At 38.8% G+C, this 19,593-nt stretch overlaps 1 protein-coding gene across 5 annotated transcripts in view; it reads right to left on the bottom strand.

Annotated features, from left to right (window-relative positions):
- The window catches only part of TMEM62 (transmembrane protein 62), a 39,550-nt gene that overhangs the window by 13,922 nt on the left and 6,035 nt on the right, over nucleotides 1-19,593 (bottom strand). For 4 of the 5 annotated variants that reach the window (XM_045016290.1, XM_045016289.1, XM_045016292.1 and 1 more), the window contains exons 3-8: nucleotides 17,918-18,055; nucleotides 13,585-13,630; nucleotides 9,489-9,630; nucleotides 4,269-4,393; nucleotides 4,031-4,153; nucleotides 2,192-2,347 (exon numbers count right to left, since the gene is read on the bottom strand). In XM_045016290.1, coding sequence (XP_044872225.1) covers nucleotides 2,192-2,347; nucleotides 4,031-4,153; nucleotides 4,269-4,393; nucleotides 9,489-9,630; nucleotides 13,585-13,630; nucleotides 17,918-17,957 — 632 coding nt within the window. In that variant the 5' untranslated portion in view covers nucleotides 17,958-18,055. Of the gene's footprint in view, nucleotides 1-2,191; nucleotides 2,348-4,030; nucleotides 4,154-4,268; nucleotides 4,394-9,448; nucleotides 9,631-13,584; nucleotides 13,631-17,917; nucleotides 18,056-19,593 lie in introns of those variants that run through there. The other variant, XM_045016293.1, reaches the window with a different exon arrangement.

Below are 19,593 nucleotides of genomic sequence, written 5' to 3'. Positions count from 1 at the left end.
TTTGCAAGTTATTTTATATCTGTTGTGGATTCTTGGGATTCAGATGTGTAATAAGACTTGAAACATCATCATACGCTGCAGACTCATTTTTTATGGTTCTGGTAATTCCCCAAATTCATTCAACAGCTCATTAGTTGTATTTAGAGTTTCTTTCTTAAATTACTAAATGAGAAGCTTTCATATTTTATTCCCTCAATCAAATTCTCTTGCTTTATTAAACTGTAATGTGCCATTTCAACGTTAATTTTCCTATATTCTTGCCTAATATAAAGTTATAAACATTCCCATCTGTGTGGTCCATGAGCATGCCCCAAGAAACCCTGAATGCCACCTGGCAAGGGGGTTACAGGAATGTCCTGATTCTGGTACGTACATTCTTGTTCACCAAAGAATGTCATGTGAGGTGTCAAATGAAAGCCAGGGTCTCACTAGACATTAATATCATTGTGAAATGTATGTACAGATACTATGCAAAGAATATGTTTTAAAGTCTGTATTAAGGCAGAGTTGACAAACAGGTTTTCTGTCAGGCAAGAGTTATTTATTCACTTCTCTCTCTGTTGAAATGTAAATTAAGCTTTGTAAACTAACACAATGAATGTCTATTTACATATAAAGTCAAAAGGGAGATGTGAAATCAACAGGAAAGCAGCACATAGGAAAAATAATCCATGGATGGTTATTCTGACTCTGAGAACAGTAAATATAAGTAGACGACACCTCTTTATCTTGCACCTAAGTAAGTAAGTATTGATTACATTTCTGAAAACAGGATCTCAACCAACCTTGGTTGAAATGATTCAGAGAACTTGGCAGGTGAGGTAAACTTCTTTAGACAGGAGGTTAGCTTGTTAAATTTAGTGTCTAGAAAGCATGTTATAATTTTGTTTTATATGTAACCTTTGGTTTCCATTATCATTACTCAATACCTCTTGAATCTTTGGTAATAAACTTATCCTTGTTTTCACTATAGATATATCTCAGTGCTGTGATATTTAGCAAGGTGCGGATCCTGAGTTGATTCATACAACCTGTTGTGTACACTATTCCCTTGGGAATTTTCTGGTATTCCTATGAGTGTTCAGTAGATAAGGGACTGGACACCACAGAGGAATGCTTCAAAGGAGCTCGAGGACTGGGGTACACCCTATTCTGTGCAAGGCAGAATAAGGGCTGGCATACCCCAGAGGAGAGTGCTTGGGTGGCTAACAGACTGGTGGTGTCAGAGAGTTGACACCAAGTTAAAACACAAGCAAGTCTCTCTCATGTGAGAGGCGGGGGAGGATAACAAGGTGACTCTCAGTCCTGGGTACCCCAAGAACCATCTGTGTGTGTATGTGTGTAGTAACTGGCAATTAGAGATTAAACCATTCATTTCCCCCCACTTTTTTTTTTTGTGTGCATTCCCAATAGGAAGCAGCAACACTGTGTACCGGGTCCCCACGAGAAGGTCTCATCACTGCCCTCCTTTTAATTTCTAAATAGGCTTCCAGAGAAGTAGATACTGAGCCACATTCCCCCTCTCATATGAGGTGAGCACACACTCTCAGGGAACAGCTTATGAAGGTACTTACTCCCCTCAGGAGCCCGAGTTACATTATCATTTTATAACTATGGATGTTTTAAGAGAATTCTCTGTCTGTGGAAGGAATTGGAAAGGGCATGACCAGGAGAATGGGAGTAATCAGGAAACAAACTGTATTATTCAGTATTCTTATAAATCCAGCCATATTAACAATTTAAAAGTAAATAAAAATATAAATAAGTAGTAGAAGTTTAAAAATACAAAATCTGGAAATAGGCAGAGGGTTTTTTTATTATATAAAAAAAATTGAAAATAGGCAGATGCAGGCTAAAAAAACCTGATGAAAGCAGAGGCATAAACACACAGAGAAACACTTAGATGAATATAAGCAAACATAAAAACTGAAATTGGTAGATGCAGTGATATACTGAGAGATTAACAACTATTATCATGGACTGATTATGGGCCTAGTTCTGCCTGCTTTGATCACACAAATAGTCCCGTCAGCTTCAGTGGAAACACTTGCATGAGTAAAGCAAATGTAATGTGGCTCTATCTTGCCTGCTTTTATCATACCGATATAGACACATCTACATTGATTTAGTCACAGAGAAACATCCAATTGTAAAAGAACTTGTTGAAAGTTTCAAGAGATCCCCAGGATACCTGATGTGGGTGGAGTGAAGAATTTTCACTAGTGGTTCATGAGTAGAGCTGCTATAAAGTAACGATTTGGGGTTGGTGATTAGAACAGCTGGCCACTCCTCAAAGTTCAGATCTGCAAAGCTAAGGAGGTCATGATCAAATGCAAGGATCCGGTACCTGATAAGAGGTTAAAAGAAGACAATTTTGTTAATATGGGCTATTGCAAGGGCAGAGAATTCACAAATTGCCTCAAAACTTTATTTTCCAAATTGTGTGCGTGCATGTGTGTGTGTGTGTGTAATGAGTAGCAGGTGATACAGTTTTTAGACTGAGACTTTCACATTCATTTTACTTATTATGGAAGCGCCATGTGCAGTCCCATAGTTAAGACTGAGTTGAGTTTTGACCTCATAGACTCACAGACTTTAAGGTCAGAAGGGACCATTATGATCATCTAGTCTGACCTCCTGCACAATGCAGGCCATACAATCTCACCTTGTAGCAGGCATTCAACTATTTTGTTATATATGAAGAATTATTATTATTAATTATTTGTATTACCATAGTACTTAGAGCTCTAGTCATGGACAAGGACCCCATTGTGCTAGGCGCTGTACAACCACACTTATCCGCCCTAAAATCACAGCATTTACTTTTTGAGCACAAAATGAATTTTCTGATAATTTACAAATCAAATGGGTTAGTTTAGGAATTAAAATGGGTCCTTTTGAGATATTTACATCCCATATCACACAGTTTCTGTCTCACAAATTATCTTAATAATAGGCTAAGGTGGATGCTTCACACTTCTGTTATAGTTAAAATTTTGTGCATAGGCTACATGTGAAGACTTAAAAAAACCCACATGATTAATGTTCATTTCTCCACCCTCCCCGACCTCCCATTCTTCATAATCGAAAGTTTCCTCTTCAGTGGGATCTGACAAACTATGTTCTACTACAGAAAATTCTATGTAAAACTGCCCCCTTTCAAAACAATTGCCATCTCCTGTTGCTCTCAATGGGACTGAGGTCATAACTTGCCCACAATTAGATGCCCTTCTGAAATGGTCACAGGCTGCTCATGAGGATGGCTGCTGGCTTCACTCTCACTGGGAACAATGGGAGGTGGTGGCCATTTTGAAAGAGGACACCTTTCATTGTAATAATACAATGAGGGTAAGAACAAAAAAAGGGAAAATCCAATGTGTTTTTAAAAGTTAGTTTAAATCTAATCTGAAACCACAAATACTAACAAGCTTTAATTATATTGTTATTGCATGGTGTCACTACTTGACAAAGTTAAGGTTGCTTGGGTACCATAACTCTGCATTTCCACACCTCAACATGTTCAGATTTCATTTAAAATTAACTTGACCTCTGAATTGCCTCAGTTTTATAATGATTGGGTGTTGGGATAATTACAACATCCCTGCGTGACAGAGTGTGCATCCCACACCATCCCTGATGCGGGCTCTCATTAACCCTAAGGCCAATTAGGTTAGCTGGCCTCACAAGCAAGAGGGAGGGCCAGGGTTAATTTAAGAATGAAGCCCAACTGGAGAAGGGCTGGGACAAGACTATAAAGCCAGGTGGCTGAAAGCAGAAGGGGGCTGCAGGGGAAGGGTCTCCAGTCATACCCTGGGATGAGTGAGGTCATCAAGGACAAGAAGAAAGTCCAGGGGGAGAGTAAACCCTAAGATCCTGTCCTGGAGTAAGGAGTCTAGCAAGAGGCTAGGAGGGGGTGAAGTAGCCACGGGAAGTAGAGTAGACTCTCCACAAAGAATAAAAAGAAAGGGTCACCACTTCACCAGGTAGTGTCTGTGTATAACACTTGCTTTTTCACTGGGGGTTTACTTACTTCCTATTTTCCATCCAGTCTCCCAGCTCCAGTTCCAGAGTGCCCTGAGGGTGCCGACTATGCAGGACTGGCATCAGTCCACCCAATGTATGGAGGTGTCCACACAAATAGGCTGTGGCAGAGCTAGTCAAAAACAATATGATTATTATTTTACTGGGAAGAAAATGCCACCTTAGGAGAGCTGATTGTTGAAGTGGGGTAATGCTGGAAATATGCAGAAAGAGAAGAGAGATCTTACCTCATTACCATTCGTACTCCCGAGGATGGGGAGATGATTGTTGAAGTGGGGTAATGGCCAAACCAGATGGTTTGGTTGCTATGATGACTTTCTGTGGCCAAGGAAGAGAGCTCTTCCATTTGACTCTGAAATGGCAGACAAATTGAAAATGCATTTCATTAGCATTCAGGCTATTTGGATCCAAGAATCAAATAACAAACACCACAAATCACCCTTTAAACTATAAAGATTATTTTTTTAAATTCCTATAGAATCATGTGCATAAATGGAACTTTCAGAACTGCTGTCAATATCTCCCAATTCAAACAAAATAAAAAGATCAGACATTGGAAAAAATAAAGCTACATAGCAGTCAAAGTACTCCTTTTACTTGAGGAGTGGCAAAAGCAGCATAAAGATCTGCATGAGATTCTCCCCATCCCCACCCCAGGGTTTTTTTGCCCATTTTTGCTTCAGCGTAAAGAAGGATTTCTACATAAAAGTGCATTCTTGTTGGTTGTTATAACCTTAATACATATTCTTCACTGGTAGAGGAACTTCATTAAAATATTTCCAAACTGGGTCTCTTTTATGGCCTGCTGCCATTATAGGTATTCCCTTCTAGTGAGAGAATGGTATGGTAGATCTCAAATCCATGAAGGCTACACTCAGAAAGACCTCAACGCTTCTGGAATATGCTGCTCAAACAGTTTCACTTTTGTTTCTACTGCCTGTCTCTCCCTTCTCACATTTATCTCCAGACTTCTTCTCCTTGTCCAGATCTATTCTGCCCCCAACAATCTTCTATTCATTAAACTTTTTGAAACTTTGCACTTTTAGAGAGATGTAAGGGATTGACTCTGTGTACACAAATTTGCAGACGGACAATAGGGTTGAGGTCTGTTATTTCTCACCTCTATATATTATTTATTTATTTTAAAGCATTTTTGCTGTTAACAAGCATGTTATCTCTGGAGACACAAATCCACAGTTTGAGAACTGCAAAACTAAGCATCTCTGATGGTATCTTCTAGACCAGGGGTAGGCAACCTATGGCACACGTGCCGAAGGCAGCACTTGAGCTGATTTTCAGTGGCACTCACACTGTTCAGGTCCTAGCCATGGGTCCAGGGGCTCTACATTTTAATTAATTTTAAATGAAGCATCTTAAACATTTTAAAAACCTTATTTACTTTACATACAACAATAGTTTAGTTATATATTATAGACTTATAGAAAGAGGCCTTCTAAAAACATTAAAATGTATTACTGGCATGCAAAACCTTAAATTAGAGTGAATAAATGAAGACTCGGCACACTGCTTCTGAAAGGTTGCCGACTCCTGTTCTAGACTGAACACTGAGTCCCATTGGGTAGATAGAAAGATTAACCTAAATAATCTATACAGAAGCCCCTGGAACCCCCATAAGATTGGGTCCCTAATCCATGAACTATTGGAACTAATTTACAAAACTTTTCTTAAACATTACATGAATATATTGTCTCATACTATAGAATTAGAATTTATAATCCCTATTCCATTATGAGATTTCTTTGAGCTATAATGTATCTTAATTAAACCTATCTTTAAATAGGTTTTTTCCTCAAAAAGCATTTTACCAAAAAAATCTGATTTAAATAAAAAAATCTGATATTTTTTATTAAAAAAAATAAATTGATTTTTATCCACTCTGCTGGAGAGACACCCAAAAAGCAGTGAAGGGAAACTACACTTCCATCATTAGAACCCTCACTTGTAGAGTCTCATAAGGATCAATTCTCTCTCCAGTCCTTTTCAACATCTGCACACACCCATTAGGTGAACAGACCCTAGTGTCAGCAGTATGTAGATGACACACAGCTCTACCTATTCTCTACACATGACCACGCTGCTACCATCAAGATGGCCCATAATATAAATGAGATCAGCTCATGGATGAAGAGAAGCTGTCTGAATCCGAAAGACAGAAGTGATGCTAATGGGTAAAGGGAAGCATTTTGGAGAGTTTGTAGCTGCAGTGCAGCTTCTGTTGGTTGAAAGTACACACTGGCCAATTCATTGCATAGCTTAAGACTATACTTCGATTCCTCACTGATGCTAAAGCTCTCACACAGCAGCATCCACAAGTAATGCCTTCTATCATCTCCAATTGGCTATGAGACTCTGCTCCATCCCAACAGATGGAGATCTGGCTTTATTTATTCATATCTTTGACACCTCTCAGCAATAACATTATATACCTAGGCACAAAACCTTCAACACTGAGGATACTCCAACTAGTACAAAATGCTGCAGCGCGTCTCCTCAGTAACACAGGCTACCACAATCACATCAAACCCATTCTCCATTCCATACTCTAGCTTCTCATAGAATTTTGAATCAAGTTAAAAGTCTTGCTCCTTATCTTCAAGGTGCTCCATGGCTCGGGCCCAGGATATCTAAAAGTTTGCCTAAAGCTCCAGGATGAAAACAGTGGTTGACAATTATACTCTCCTGGCACAGTTGAACTCTCTTCAACAAAAGTAAAGCTTGTTGTGTGGGGAAGTGTGTTGGGAGCAGGTGTGAAAGTATGGAATGAACTTCTCCAGGAACTAAGGACCATCACTAACCTCATCACTCACCTCTCCAAGTGCCTTCTCTAAGATAAATACATGCAACACATTTATTAAAAAGCCACCCAACTCTCTACTGGGGAGAGAACAAACACATGACAGCTGCTAGTCACATCGCTTAACGCACTAATGGAAAGTGCTCAAATACGATGGTGATGAGTGTGGTATAAGAACCTACACAAAATAAAATAGAAGCTTTGGGTTTGGTTTTGTTTTTTAAATCTGCTTATTTTTTACCTTATAAGTATCAAGTCTGGTCATCTTTGCTACTGCCAGGAACCTACTGTAGGAATGAAAGGGCTCAGAGAATATGCACTGTCAGCTCTAATGCCTTAATTGAAGGGGCATAGGTGCTGAATCTTTAACAAAGACATTCTTTCTCCAAAATGTTTAACATTGGAGTTAAAATATTAAACAAAAAGTTTTAAACAGTGACTAAAATTCCCTTCCCTTAGTTGTTCAGCTTTCAATCTCTTGACTCTTGTGATAAAATTTCACAAGTTCCCCAATTATCAGAGTTCAGAGAGACTTCCAGGATTGATAACACCTCAATTTCTCACGTAAAAAAGTCAGAAAAAAACAAAACAGGACACAAGCCCACTGATTTTCCACCTTTGCAAATGCCCTTTCAAAGTCCAGGAGGACAGACAACATATTTTTTCTGCCTTCTCACCTGAAGGTAAATGTTGCAACACATGAGTGGAGAGGAGACAATCTGAGTTATTATCATACAAAAATGGGATGAATTCTGGATGTCAAATTAGGTAAGCGTAACAATGCTTTAGTAGCTACAACTAATATTTCATTTGCCTTGAAGGATTTGTGTATTTTCTCCATCCTTGTTAAAAATCCCAGGTGTACAATCAAGTCACTGATAAAATCATAGATACATCTTTAAAACCTGTGGCTTTAATCAACAACATAGTGACAGATATTCACTGATCCTGAACTACCTATTTTTTCTTAATCCAACAGTTTTGTACAAATATTTGCAAATGACACTCTTCTTACTCTCAGTTTCTTGCTCATAAAGTAAAAGCGTGCTTAATTCATTGCAGTCAAGAACAAGAGATCAGACTCAGAAATAAACAGTCTCATCTTGAATTCTGCCTGCAAAGCTACTGCATCCAGCATGAATTAGAACAAACAATAAGAACAATAATACTGTATTTTGCACTGCTATAGCACCTTTCCTACAACTATCTCCAAGTGCTTTACAAACATTAACTTACTTAGGGCTTGTCTATACACCTCTACCACAATATAACGCTGTCCTCGGGAGCCAAAAAAATCTTACCGTGTTATAGGTGAAACCACCTTATAGTGAACTTGATTTGATCCGCCGGAGCACGCAGCCCCCCGGCCTGGAGCGCTGCTTTACCGCGTTATATCCGAATTCGTGTTATATCGGTGGCGTTATATCAGGGTAGAGGTATACATGGAGTAATTCCAGAATAACTGAACAGTCAGTGTGTCCACTATTCTGGAATAGCTTTTTGGCTTTAAATTTAGACCCTAAATTATTCCAGAATAACTTGCATGTGCAGATGAGCCCTTAGCCTCAACACTCATTTGAGGTAGGTAAAAGTTAGGGAACATTTTACTCATCACTGAATGCAGTCATCTCAGGGGCAGAAGATGACATCTGTTTAACAAAAAATAGCAACACTAAACAACATTTTAGGAGAATAAATGAAAAAGAATACCACATCCATCAGAAACTAGAGAGGGAATTTAGGGAAGCAAAATGCAACTATTTGAATTGGAATTTGACCTAAACATCGGGATTAATATTTCTACTCTTTCAAATATTGCAATAGCATCTTTAACGATCACGAGAGAACAGGACCTCAGTTTTACATCTCATTCAAATGGTCCAAATCTCTATACTTAGGATACAAACCATCTTTCACACAAGCTTCATGGACTGCATAATTGATGATGCTCGTGCACAAATAAGAACATAAACAAAAAAGAAACAAACACACAAGGAACATGTTTAACAAATCAAAAAGGACAGAATTGGGAAGGAAAGCATTTTTTATTTTAAAGCTTCTAAGGGGCTGATACCAACATTGATGTGCAACAAAAACAAAAAGCATAGGAAGTTTTGACAGTGTCCTTTAAAAAAAAAAAAAAATCTGTGTTTTGGTATTGGAATGACAATTTTTTCCCCCTCTCTTTTGCAAGAAATAATTTGTCTCCTACTTTTAGAGCATGATGTAAGAAACATTAATTTTCTTAAGGAAAAGACAAAACAATATTAACATACAAAGACTATCTTTTAGATGAATGGTAGAGTTTGAAGTGTTGTTGTAGCTGTGTTGGTCCCAGGATATAAGAGAGAAAGGTAGGTGAGGTAACATCTTTTATAGGACCCACCTCTGTTGATGAAAGACAAGTTTTCAAGGTACACAGAGGAAGAGCTCCATGTAGCTCAAAAACTTGGCTGGTCTCTTTCATCAACAGAAGTAGTTCCTTTAAAAGATATTACCCTCATCCACTTTGTCTCTCATATTAGAGTTTGAAACATTTCTCTCTTTAAAAAAACAACAAACAAATACCAAACCATATATTACAGGAAGTACCAGCAGCTTGTGAACTGGAATGCAAATTCTTCTACAGTACCATATTTAGAATCCCAAAGAAATTGTATGGTCTCTTGGGGCCTGGGCTGAGGGTGGCATCCACACAGATGAACGAATAGTTTCCAAAAGGCGTCCTGTGCACATAATGGAAAGAGCCATCCTTATGCCAGGCAGAGTACCTCCTGCCAAAACAAGATGGAAATATTGCAGTCAGAAAAGTTTGGAGCAGTGGCAAAAGGGAAAGGATATAGAACAAATGTAAGATTTCCCATTAAATTCCATCTTCCTATTGAGGTGAAGTCCATTCTAAAAATCTAACGGCATTGGAAGATCTGTATTTCAAAAAGGACAAACATTCTGACCCATGTACCACATACTAGAGTTAAAACCAGGTTAGCATTCGAATGGTTAAAAAAAGGGTCAGAGTAGATGTTTTCCCTGTGCAAAATGGTGCTCTTTACAGATAAAGGACAGGAACAAATGCAGGACAACACCAGGCAAATCATCTGAATGACAGTGTAGCAGAGCCACTTGCAACCCTAATTAAAGGAGACCTGTAGAGGAAACAATTTGGGCTTGTATCTTGTGTTTATTTTTGATATACAGAGAAGGCCTGAAAGGACTTTTGGGTTTTGTTTTGTTTTTTTGCTTACTTCCTTAGAAATACCAGGAAGGTCAAATCTTGTCTTCCCTATGTTACTAGAGTTCTTTCCTAGATGATTTTAATATGGACTATAAAAAAATTTAAGCCATTAGCTGAAAGGATTGGGTATTGAATTGTTAAGTGTTTTCTAAACATCCCCAAAACAAAACAAAACAGCACATCACACAAAACTTTTAAACAATGAATAAAAATAACTTCCCCTTTCACTCAAGTTTAACTTTCCTGGTTGTTGTGCTGTCATAATCCTACCAGTTCTCCAGTCACCCACAGAGTCACAGGAAAAACAAGACTTGAATTTCTTATGTAAAATATAAGCAGATTTTAAAAAACAAACAAAAAACCAACCACCTTTCCAGACCTTATGGGAGCAGAAGGAACAAACGAATTGGCTTTCCTTTTCACACTACTTAATACAAGTGTTGGAATTAATTTATTCTGAAAAGAGGTTTTTAAAAATAGGGAGAGATGGAAATAAATGTTCCTGTTCAAGGCGTTATACTAGTTTTTAATAAAGGAAAGAGGTATAGAATAAATGTTTCTTCCTGGTATACAGGTGTCCTTAACACTAGACATTGCTGAGTTCTAAATAAAGATTGATGGAAGTGTCATCTTCTTGAAAGAGATTTTATCCTTTGCTCCATTAGGGCAAGGAGTCAATTTTCCAGCCAATGACATTTATTAAGATGCGCAAATGAAAGTTGATAAATTTTTAGGACATCTAAATTATAATTGTGCAAAATTCTATTATTAGCTGATGTTTTTTGTTTTTAATTCTGGCATTTTCTAAGTCCCACAGTATGTACAGGCTAAAGTGTCCATCAATTTAAATATGGAATATAATTTGTTCTGTTCAATTAATGCACCCAGAAAACGGAATTTGTAACCTCCACCAATTAGAATAATTGTAAAAGGCCAGAAATCTAGGGCTGAAGAAAAATAACAATACCTTAAAAATAAGTTTACTGAGCATGTAGCAACACTGCAATTGGAATGATCATCTTCTAATACTACATAAAACTATTTTACCAAACTTATTGTTTAGGACTGCCTTAACACAGCCCCTCACGAATTGCAATAAGAAAAATCTGGGAGTTTGATATCACCACCCTAAGCAGGCTCTTGTTTTTACTCCCACTTAAAGTATGTTGAACAGATTTGAGTTTTACCCCCTTTGTTCATGGGGCAGAGAAATAATAGGCACTGCCATTCTTGAGTTAAAAAAAAAATCATATCATTTTGCTAAACCTTTGCATTTTAAGTACAATTGCTGCCTTTTACAAATTTTAATACTGAACAGTTAACAGAGGTATGTAATGCTGAGAAAGCACATACTCCCCCCTGTTTTTGTTTTTAACATTCTGCAAGCTACAGTACTATAAGGTGTGCAACAAAGAACAATGTTTTTTCCTGGAAGTGTACAGAGGCAGGGGATGGGGGTCTCCCTTTGACCCAGACAAAAGAATTATTGTTCTGAATCATTGCCTAGTCCTGTTTAATTTGAGGAAAATGCCTCCATAATCCTTCCTTCTACTCTGCCATCTCCTTCTTCTCCCTTCCTCTCCACCCCTTAATCCTAATATTATTTCATTTGGACACCAGATGAATGAGTCTCATCCTCCAATATAACAGCCTGCCTTTTACTGATGCTTAACAGTGTTTAAGGATTTCAGTGCAGTTTTTCAGTCCAATACAGGAGGCAACCAGAGTCTCATCTTTAGGACCTGCCACAAGCAGCAAGATAACTAAACATAGTTATAAAAATTTACTAAAACTTAAGTAATTTATATTTAAAGATGAAAAACTTTTCCTTCCCCCACTCCACCTCCAACACTGGAGTGTTCAGAAACTGACCATCTGGAATGGCACGTTTACATAATCTTATAATGATAGATCCAAAGGAGTTTACAGTGTATGGGCCAAATATAGTCTTAGTATAAAGCAGGTGAGGTCAGAGACATATATGCTTAAAACATATATGGGAATATCAATCTGCTGTTAAGTGAACAAAATGCAGTTACTTAAGAAGGAATTTACCCAGTGCCAAAAACATTCCATAAAAACAAGTCAGCTCAAATTTAAAGAGCAGAATTCAACCTCATCTCTCCTCCTCTGTGCTTTTCCAGTATCCTTCAGTAAGGATATGTCTTTACAGCAGAGGCAGTGTGCATGATCTGCTCCCAGTTCTGAGCAGCTGGCTTATCCCAGAGGTAAGGAGCAAGACTGCAAAGCCATACCAAAGCTACCAGGTCTCAATGGTGCTGCATCCCCCATGTGTTTCACTAACACTTGCGAGGACATATCCCATGTTTTTGTGCTACAGTAAGCTCAGCTGCTCTGATTCTTTCCCACTGAATTGTGGGGAAAACTCACCTGTCCTTCTGGAACATGGAAGGAATTGTGGGAAGGCACTGGAGGGCTATCTACACTCTAGTGATTTAGCCTGTGCTCTCCCTGCAAAGAAGGTGGGTTTCCAGCCCAAGTGAAATTAGAATCTGTGTTCTAGCCTACATCCTCCAGCTGTTTCAGCTAGCCCAGTTGAAAGCATCACTACATTCAGGTGACAGATTGATGTGTAGGTAGGGTGACCAGAAAACAAATGTGAAAAATCAGGACAGGGGGTGGGGGGTAATAGGTGCCTATATAAGAAAAAGTCCCAAATATCAGGACATCTGGTCACCCTATGTGTGGGGGCAGGAAGGACCTGGAGGCAACAGCCAGATAAGACCCCAGGCTAATGCAACACTGAAGACCCTACCCAGGAGGCTGACAGAATTAGAGTTTAAGCACTTAAGTATCTTTCACATCTCTAGCCTACCAATGCATTGTGGTAGTCCTACTTACTAATGGAGAATGTTTTTCTTCTGACTTTCATCTGCTATTTATACATTTCCTGAACTATCCCACTGAAATCTTTATATTTGAATCTCCAATTTATTCCTTAGAGTTATCTCTTTTTCTCACTTATGTCTATATTCATTTTCTTAACTCCCTCAGAGCTGATGAACCAGCTCAGGTAGGGTCCCTCCTGTTGTGCAGATGTAAATATTCTTGAGGCTGCAGAAGGGAACACCAGAAAATGAAAATGGTGATAAGGGAATCCTTCTAAAATGCCAATGGCACACAGATTGGTTACTCAAGTGCTCTGGGGGAGAATGAACACATGATGTTCTGAGCACTTCCTAGTTAGGATAAGAATTGTTAACAGGCACAGCTACAAACATATAGGAGGGAGAGATTAAAAGGGTGAGCAAAAGATACTCTGCCTTCCTGTAGCAGCCCATTCAAATGTTAGTGGATAATAGGGGAAGATTGGGACACTAAAACCAAACAGAGCCCTATGCTGGCAAAAAAATCGGTCATGATGTGTATTTGGCAGAGGTGAGCTAAAAACAGACTATTCCTTGTCTGCAACACAATTCACTTTGCTCTTGGATTTATGGACTCAGTGAGGTATTAATAAAAAAAAGAGTACCTGTAGTAATTTTGGATGCTGTCCAAGTGTGGAATGTTGAATGAATCTGCAGTAAGAGAGAAAGAAAAGAGACTATTCAGATTAAGCCAACTATTGCTCTGAGTCTTCTATTGCTCACTGTTGGACAGCAGTCTCAGCAGGCTTTGGCAGATTGTACTGTCTGTAACTTCTCTCTATTCCCATTGAAATTCATGAAGTATTGTTGCTTGCCATGTGAAATCATCTGGATTCAGTAGCCTTCTTCTTAACTCTTTGTATCTATCCATCTGGAGATACAGAGCATACCTCTGACAAGCTCAAAGCACCTGACTGGGTGATAGACTAGTGTACTAGCTTTTCACCTCTGGAGACTGGTTAGGTTACCAGCAAATTTCTCTCTAAAGGCTTGTCTACACAAACACTTAGTTTATGACATTCTGGTACGTAAATCTAACCAGCACTAATCTGCCATGCACTAAGTATCCGTGTGGAACCTGCTGCCACATGCTAAAAGTTTCCCAATGTGCTTTAATTTATTCCCTTTACAAAGCCTGGTAGGTCAACACACACTAGGTACATGGCAAAGCAAACAAGTATGCATGGCAAGCACACAAAGTCATAGCAACAAGGTCCAAATGGACACTTAGTCTGTAACAGGCTAGATTTATACCACAGTTTGCTGCAAACAAGTCCCAAGATACATGCATGCACAGATGCAGGGCCTGCCACAGAAAGAAGCTTTCTAGACTGAAGCATCTCCCTCTTTGCCAGTGGGAGCTCTAAATGCACTGGCAGTCAATATAGCTATACAAGCTGGAAGACAGACACAAGTATAGCTACCATGATGCCATATGGATACTGCTACAGGAGAAAGATAAAAGTAGAAGTAACTGCTCCTGGGGCCACTTCACACAGTGGAGCACCACTTTTGGCCAACTATCACCAACTTTCAGGACAAGATAGTAATGCAGAACTAGGATGACCTGCAGTGGTGGCAGAAGTTCAGGATACAGAAGACTACTTTCTTAGAGATTTGTGTATAGCTCACCATAGAGCTGCAATGGTGGAACACCAACATCAAATTTTTCATCAGCATAGAGAAATGAATGTCTAACAGCACCTAGTAGCCACCCCCAAGTGCTACTGATCAGTAGCTAACCAGTTTGGTATTGGTAGATCAATTTTCAGGACTGCTGTCATGGAAGTTTGTGCTGCTATTAAGAGGGTGTGGGTAACCCCACATCAATGCACAGAGGCAATGACCACGAGGTTGATGGATTTGCAGGATTGGGGCTATTAGTGCCGCTATATAACTTATGTGGGATGGTCTGAAAAGGTCTATAATCTTTAGAACTCATTTCCATTTTATGCAATGAAAAAAAATGGGATTTTTGCTCCAAAGACCATTATGGACATTAATGGTGTTGTGATCTCCTGTCATTCTGGGAGACACAGCTTTCTGAAGTTATGAAGCCTTTTACTGGACACCTGAATAGGTGAAAGAAATTCCTGAGCAGCTGCAGAACGACAACCGAGTGCACATTTGGAAGAATGAAGGTAAGGTGTTGGTGTCGTATGACAAGGCTGGATCCTTTTGAGAAATATATGCTTCATGTTCATGCTTGCTGTTTTGCACAACATCTATGAGAGCAAGGGAAGGAGCCTCATCAAAGCAGGGGTGAAGAGACTTGTAGAATTATCATCATCCAGTGATGGTGCCTTTGCAAAATGCCCCAATTGGTCAAAGAAGCATTGTACTCCTACTTTGAAACCAGGGTGTAGCAAAGGAAAACGTAATGTAACCAAAGAAATTAATACTCTTTGTGTGATGATATTATTTAGGAACTGATGTTATTAAGCGGGAGTTGTACCTCAATGAAAGCAGAGTTGTAAATAAAAAGTCTTTATTGATTTAAACAAACACAGAACAAAGTTAAAACCATTGGAAATAGGGCACACATGCTCCAAATGCTGAGTTCAAACATTTGTATGCAGAAAGAGTCACAAAAATGTGTAGATGGGTTTGAAGCTGTTTTCCTTCTCTTGAGGGATGAAGTGGCGTGGGAAGGGCCTGTCTCTTGTAACTGTGGCTTGAAAAGCTGTTCCCAATATCCTGTGTTCTCAAGAGACTGCAGGCCGTGGCTAGGCTGGAGTATTGGGCATGAGTCAAGCAACACATTGTTTTCCAATAGGTTGGTCTGTTTCTGTGATCATGTCCAACATCTTTTCCTCGATGGTCCCTTTCTCTGTATATTCCCTTGACTAATCCCTGTCCTCCTCTCTCCCGTTTTTATTCTGGAGCATGAAAACTTCCCTCTGATCTTCTGTCTTTTTGGCGCTCTGCTGGGATGCTGTCACAAGGTCAGCAACTATCTCCTCCTTTGTCCTCTTTCACTTCCCTCAAAGGTTTGCCAGGCATTCAGCAACTGATAGTGCTCTCTCTCTGACAGCCACGGCACACTGGGTGCTTAATGCCTGGGTCTCAGGAGCCATCTCAGGTCCAGTCTGTGCCTGGGTCTCTGGCTCAGGTTGGGTGTACAAAGAGATCTTGGCTGTCTTGCCAAATCTTCTTCTCACACGGTTCTAGGATTGATTTCCATACTGAAATAACTCATTCTGATATGAAGTTATGTCACTTCCTAAGTGGATTAATTAAAGTGGAATAAAAAGCCAGAAAAACTGAAAAAATAACTTGTGTGCATGGGCACAAGGCTGTTTATGCTGAAAAAAACTAGTTATAGAGAAAAAACCTTTAAGAAATGGTTGGTCAACAGTTGATTTTGGGAGGAGATGGGAAAAAGAGGACAGAGATAAGATGAGGGAAAATGTCAATGTGGGAAACAATAACGGATGGGAAAATGAGAGGAAAACAGTGATAAAAGGAGAGTAGTGAACATAATGGAATTTAGGAGAGTGGGTAGGAATGGGAGAGATTGAACAAGAACAAGTGAGGATGAATAAACAAACAAATGTGAACATGGAGAGGGAAAGAGCATGTGTTCCTAAGTATGTAATTTGCACTTACACTCATTCCTTACACAGAAAATAAATTAGAAGGAACATTTGTCACCAATGAAAATTAATCTGGGTGATCTCAGATTAATCCTTAGCAATATTCTTGACAACTGAAGAAAAAGCACTGAAAGTGATCTGAGAGATACATGTCCAGCCCCACAAGTGAAGGGAATTCACTATGATGAGGGGCCTTCACGGTGTGAAGACTGTGGAATAATGAGAAGAATGCACCATGCAGTCTCAGTACAGTCCTTTATCAGTGATCAGTATGTTTCTGAATTTCCCTTCACAAGGAATTTATTTGTCAGGAGAGTGAGTTGTTGAGACTCCACATTGTAGTTTTCAGGGATATAACCAATACCCTTTCATTGAAGAGGAAAGGTACATCAGGTTTCATCTCTAAATTCATTAACTACATAGGAATCCTACCATGCGGGAACAAAGGAAGAGGTAAAGTAGAAACTAATGAAATTGTGAGGCTGCATAACCAAGTAGATATGAGAGGAAAGACAGAATTCATTCTCTCTCACTTAGCACCGACTCACATACTGGGAGCAGATAAAGAGACACTCTGGTAACAACCTCACAGAAGATTCACTTCCGTATAATTTGTTTTTCTGGGGTTCAATGTTGTAAAACAGTTTTAGTCTCACAATAAGAAACCTAAAGGAAACATTTACCAAACAAAAATCCCTGGTGCAATGAAATTTGTAAATTGATCAGAAAGCCTGTCCATATTTCAAAGCTGAACCTTTTTATTTATTTATTTGTTTGCTTCCATTATTGCTGCAGTTAATTTAACATTGGAAATAATTTCACTGCTCATTTGGGTTTAAGCTCAAAGAGAAAAAAGTAGTCATAAGCTGAATGTTTTACAAGTGGAGGTAGAGAAACTAAGGTAGTTTAGTTTTTTAATTGGTCAAGAAGGTGTTATTTGTGAAAACTGCAGAAGTGTTTCAGAAACTCCTTCAGAAATCCCTTGTGTGTGTCAGGAGCTAGACCTATCTGATTGTTTGTTTAAATGAGCTCCTTTAAACATTTTACTCAGTTATTAGCCAGACAGCAGCAAGAAGCAAGGGAAAACCTTTCTCCTTGTTCTCTAAAGGCCCAATCCTACAATCCCTATAGACAAAAAACACTTCCATTGACTTCAATGAATTGGGCCCTCAGTTGGCAACCCTATCTTAGGAGTTCATAACATATACCAGTATCTTAATGAATATTAGCATCTTAAAATGGAAGGTTGCCTACAACTTTCATTTGACTAGACTAAGTTTCTTATTTCCCTGGGATTATTTGGGTCCTTCATTAAACTATTAGTTTCTTGGCTCTCTCTTACCATGATTCCCTTTGATGTCTATCCACTTGGTTTTCTCCATGACTCTTGATCTCTTCAGGATCAACTGGTAAGTTTGCCACTCCACCTCAATCTGCTCAGAGCCCAGTTTATCTTTTGTTTTGGCATCTGTCAAATCACCTGTAAGTGCACAAGGCCAAGACTGAACTACATGCTACATTTTTCATAAATCACACAGAAGAGCTATATAATGCAAGCATGCAGCGCACATGCCTTACGCTCAACACAATGACAGGCCTTCTGTGAACACATTCTAGTGCCTACTGCCATTTGGTACTAGATTTATTACTATAAGGTAATAAGCCCTCTTACACTATAGGTGCCCTGCCTTGGCTATCAGTTGCATTCAAACTTGTGCTTAACATGTCATGGCAGCACTCTTTAATGCCACATCCTTGCCTATAAGCGAGAAAGATTTTACAAGAAAGCATTACATTTTGAAAATACTAAGGCAGAATCCTCAATAACAAATAATGAAAACATCTTGTCACAAAGTTAACTGCTACATTTCATGGTATAGAAGATCAGCCATCACCCGTTTCAGTACTGATTAAAATATGAGGTGTCCCCCCACCCCTTTGTTCACATTTTCATTTTACTTTCCCTAGGAGTCTGTATTTGAAACCCTTCTTCATTTACTTAAATGATGCACATTGTTTAACTATTTCTAAAAATAGATTAAAATGTTTCTGAACTGCTATAATTTATGCAAAAAGCTGTCTGGGAAGCAATTTCGTACAACAACAGAGATATTCATTTACGGTACAAACTCTACCTAGTGACCCTGCTAGCACCTAGATTCTGGAGTCTTTCATACAGCTGTTACTGCAAAGTCTCCTCAAATCATTTAATAAATACTGATCCTTATTGATAATTGTGGCAGAACAGTTAAATAAACAGCTTATGTCTCTTTTATTAGTCCTGATATGACATATGGTGAAAAGAACATGAGCAATGCAAATAAGTAAAAATGAGTTCTCACAATTACAAAAAGGTTACATAACTGAATAGGGGTTATTCTTTTTACCCTCAGAATATAGACATACTGAGCTCCACCACCAAATCTGTGCTTGTTTTTTAGTCTGTGTATGAAATGAGTTGATAGGTCTCAGTACAGATCCTAGTACTGATATGCATTGGCAGAACTGTAAGGAAAACTTCAGAATGCACCCAATATGTGCACCACCTAGTTACAGTCAGTGGTGATGAGCACTAAAAATTCACTATTAACCTTCTGCTTGCGCCTGTAGAATAAATTAAAACAATGCTAATTCTGCTGGGCGTAGGAAAGTATCTTTTCTTGGACTAACTAAACTATTTTTTCAGCTGCAATTTAATTTTCATTAATTAAGATGCCTTAAGCTTTGACATTTTACTTTGAGAAGCTAGACCAGGGGTAGGCAACCTATGGCACGGGTGCCGAAGGCGGCACGCGAGCTGATTTTCAATGGCACTCACACTGCCCGGATCCTGACTACTGGTCCGGGGGGGGGCTCTGCATTTTAATTTAATTTTAAATGAAGCTTCTTAAACATTTTAAAAACCTTATTAATTTTACATACAACAATAGTTTAGTCATATATTATAGACCTTCTAAAAATGTTAAAATGTTTTACTGGCATGCAAAACCTTAAATTAGAGTGAATAAATGAAGACTT

The sequence above is a fragment of the Mauremys mutica genome, chromosome 4 (assembly GCF_020497125.1).
Source record: "Mauremys mutica isolate MM-2020 ecotype Southern chromosome 4, ASM2049712v1, whole genome shotgun sequence".
Lineage (NCBI taxonomy): Eukaryota > Metazoa > Chordata > Testudines > Geoemydidae > Mauremys > Mauremys mutica.
This window is presented reverse-complemented; position numbering and strand designations above follow the sequence as displayed.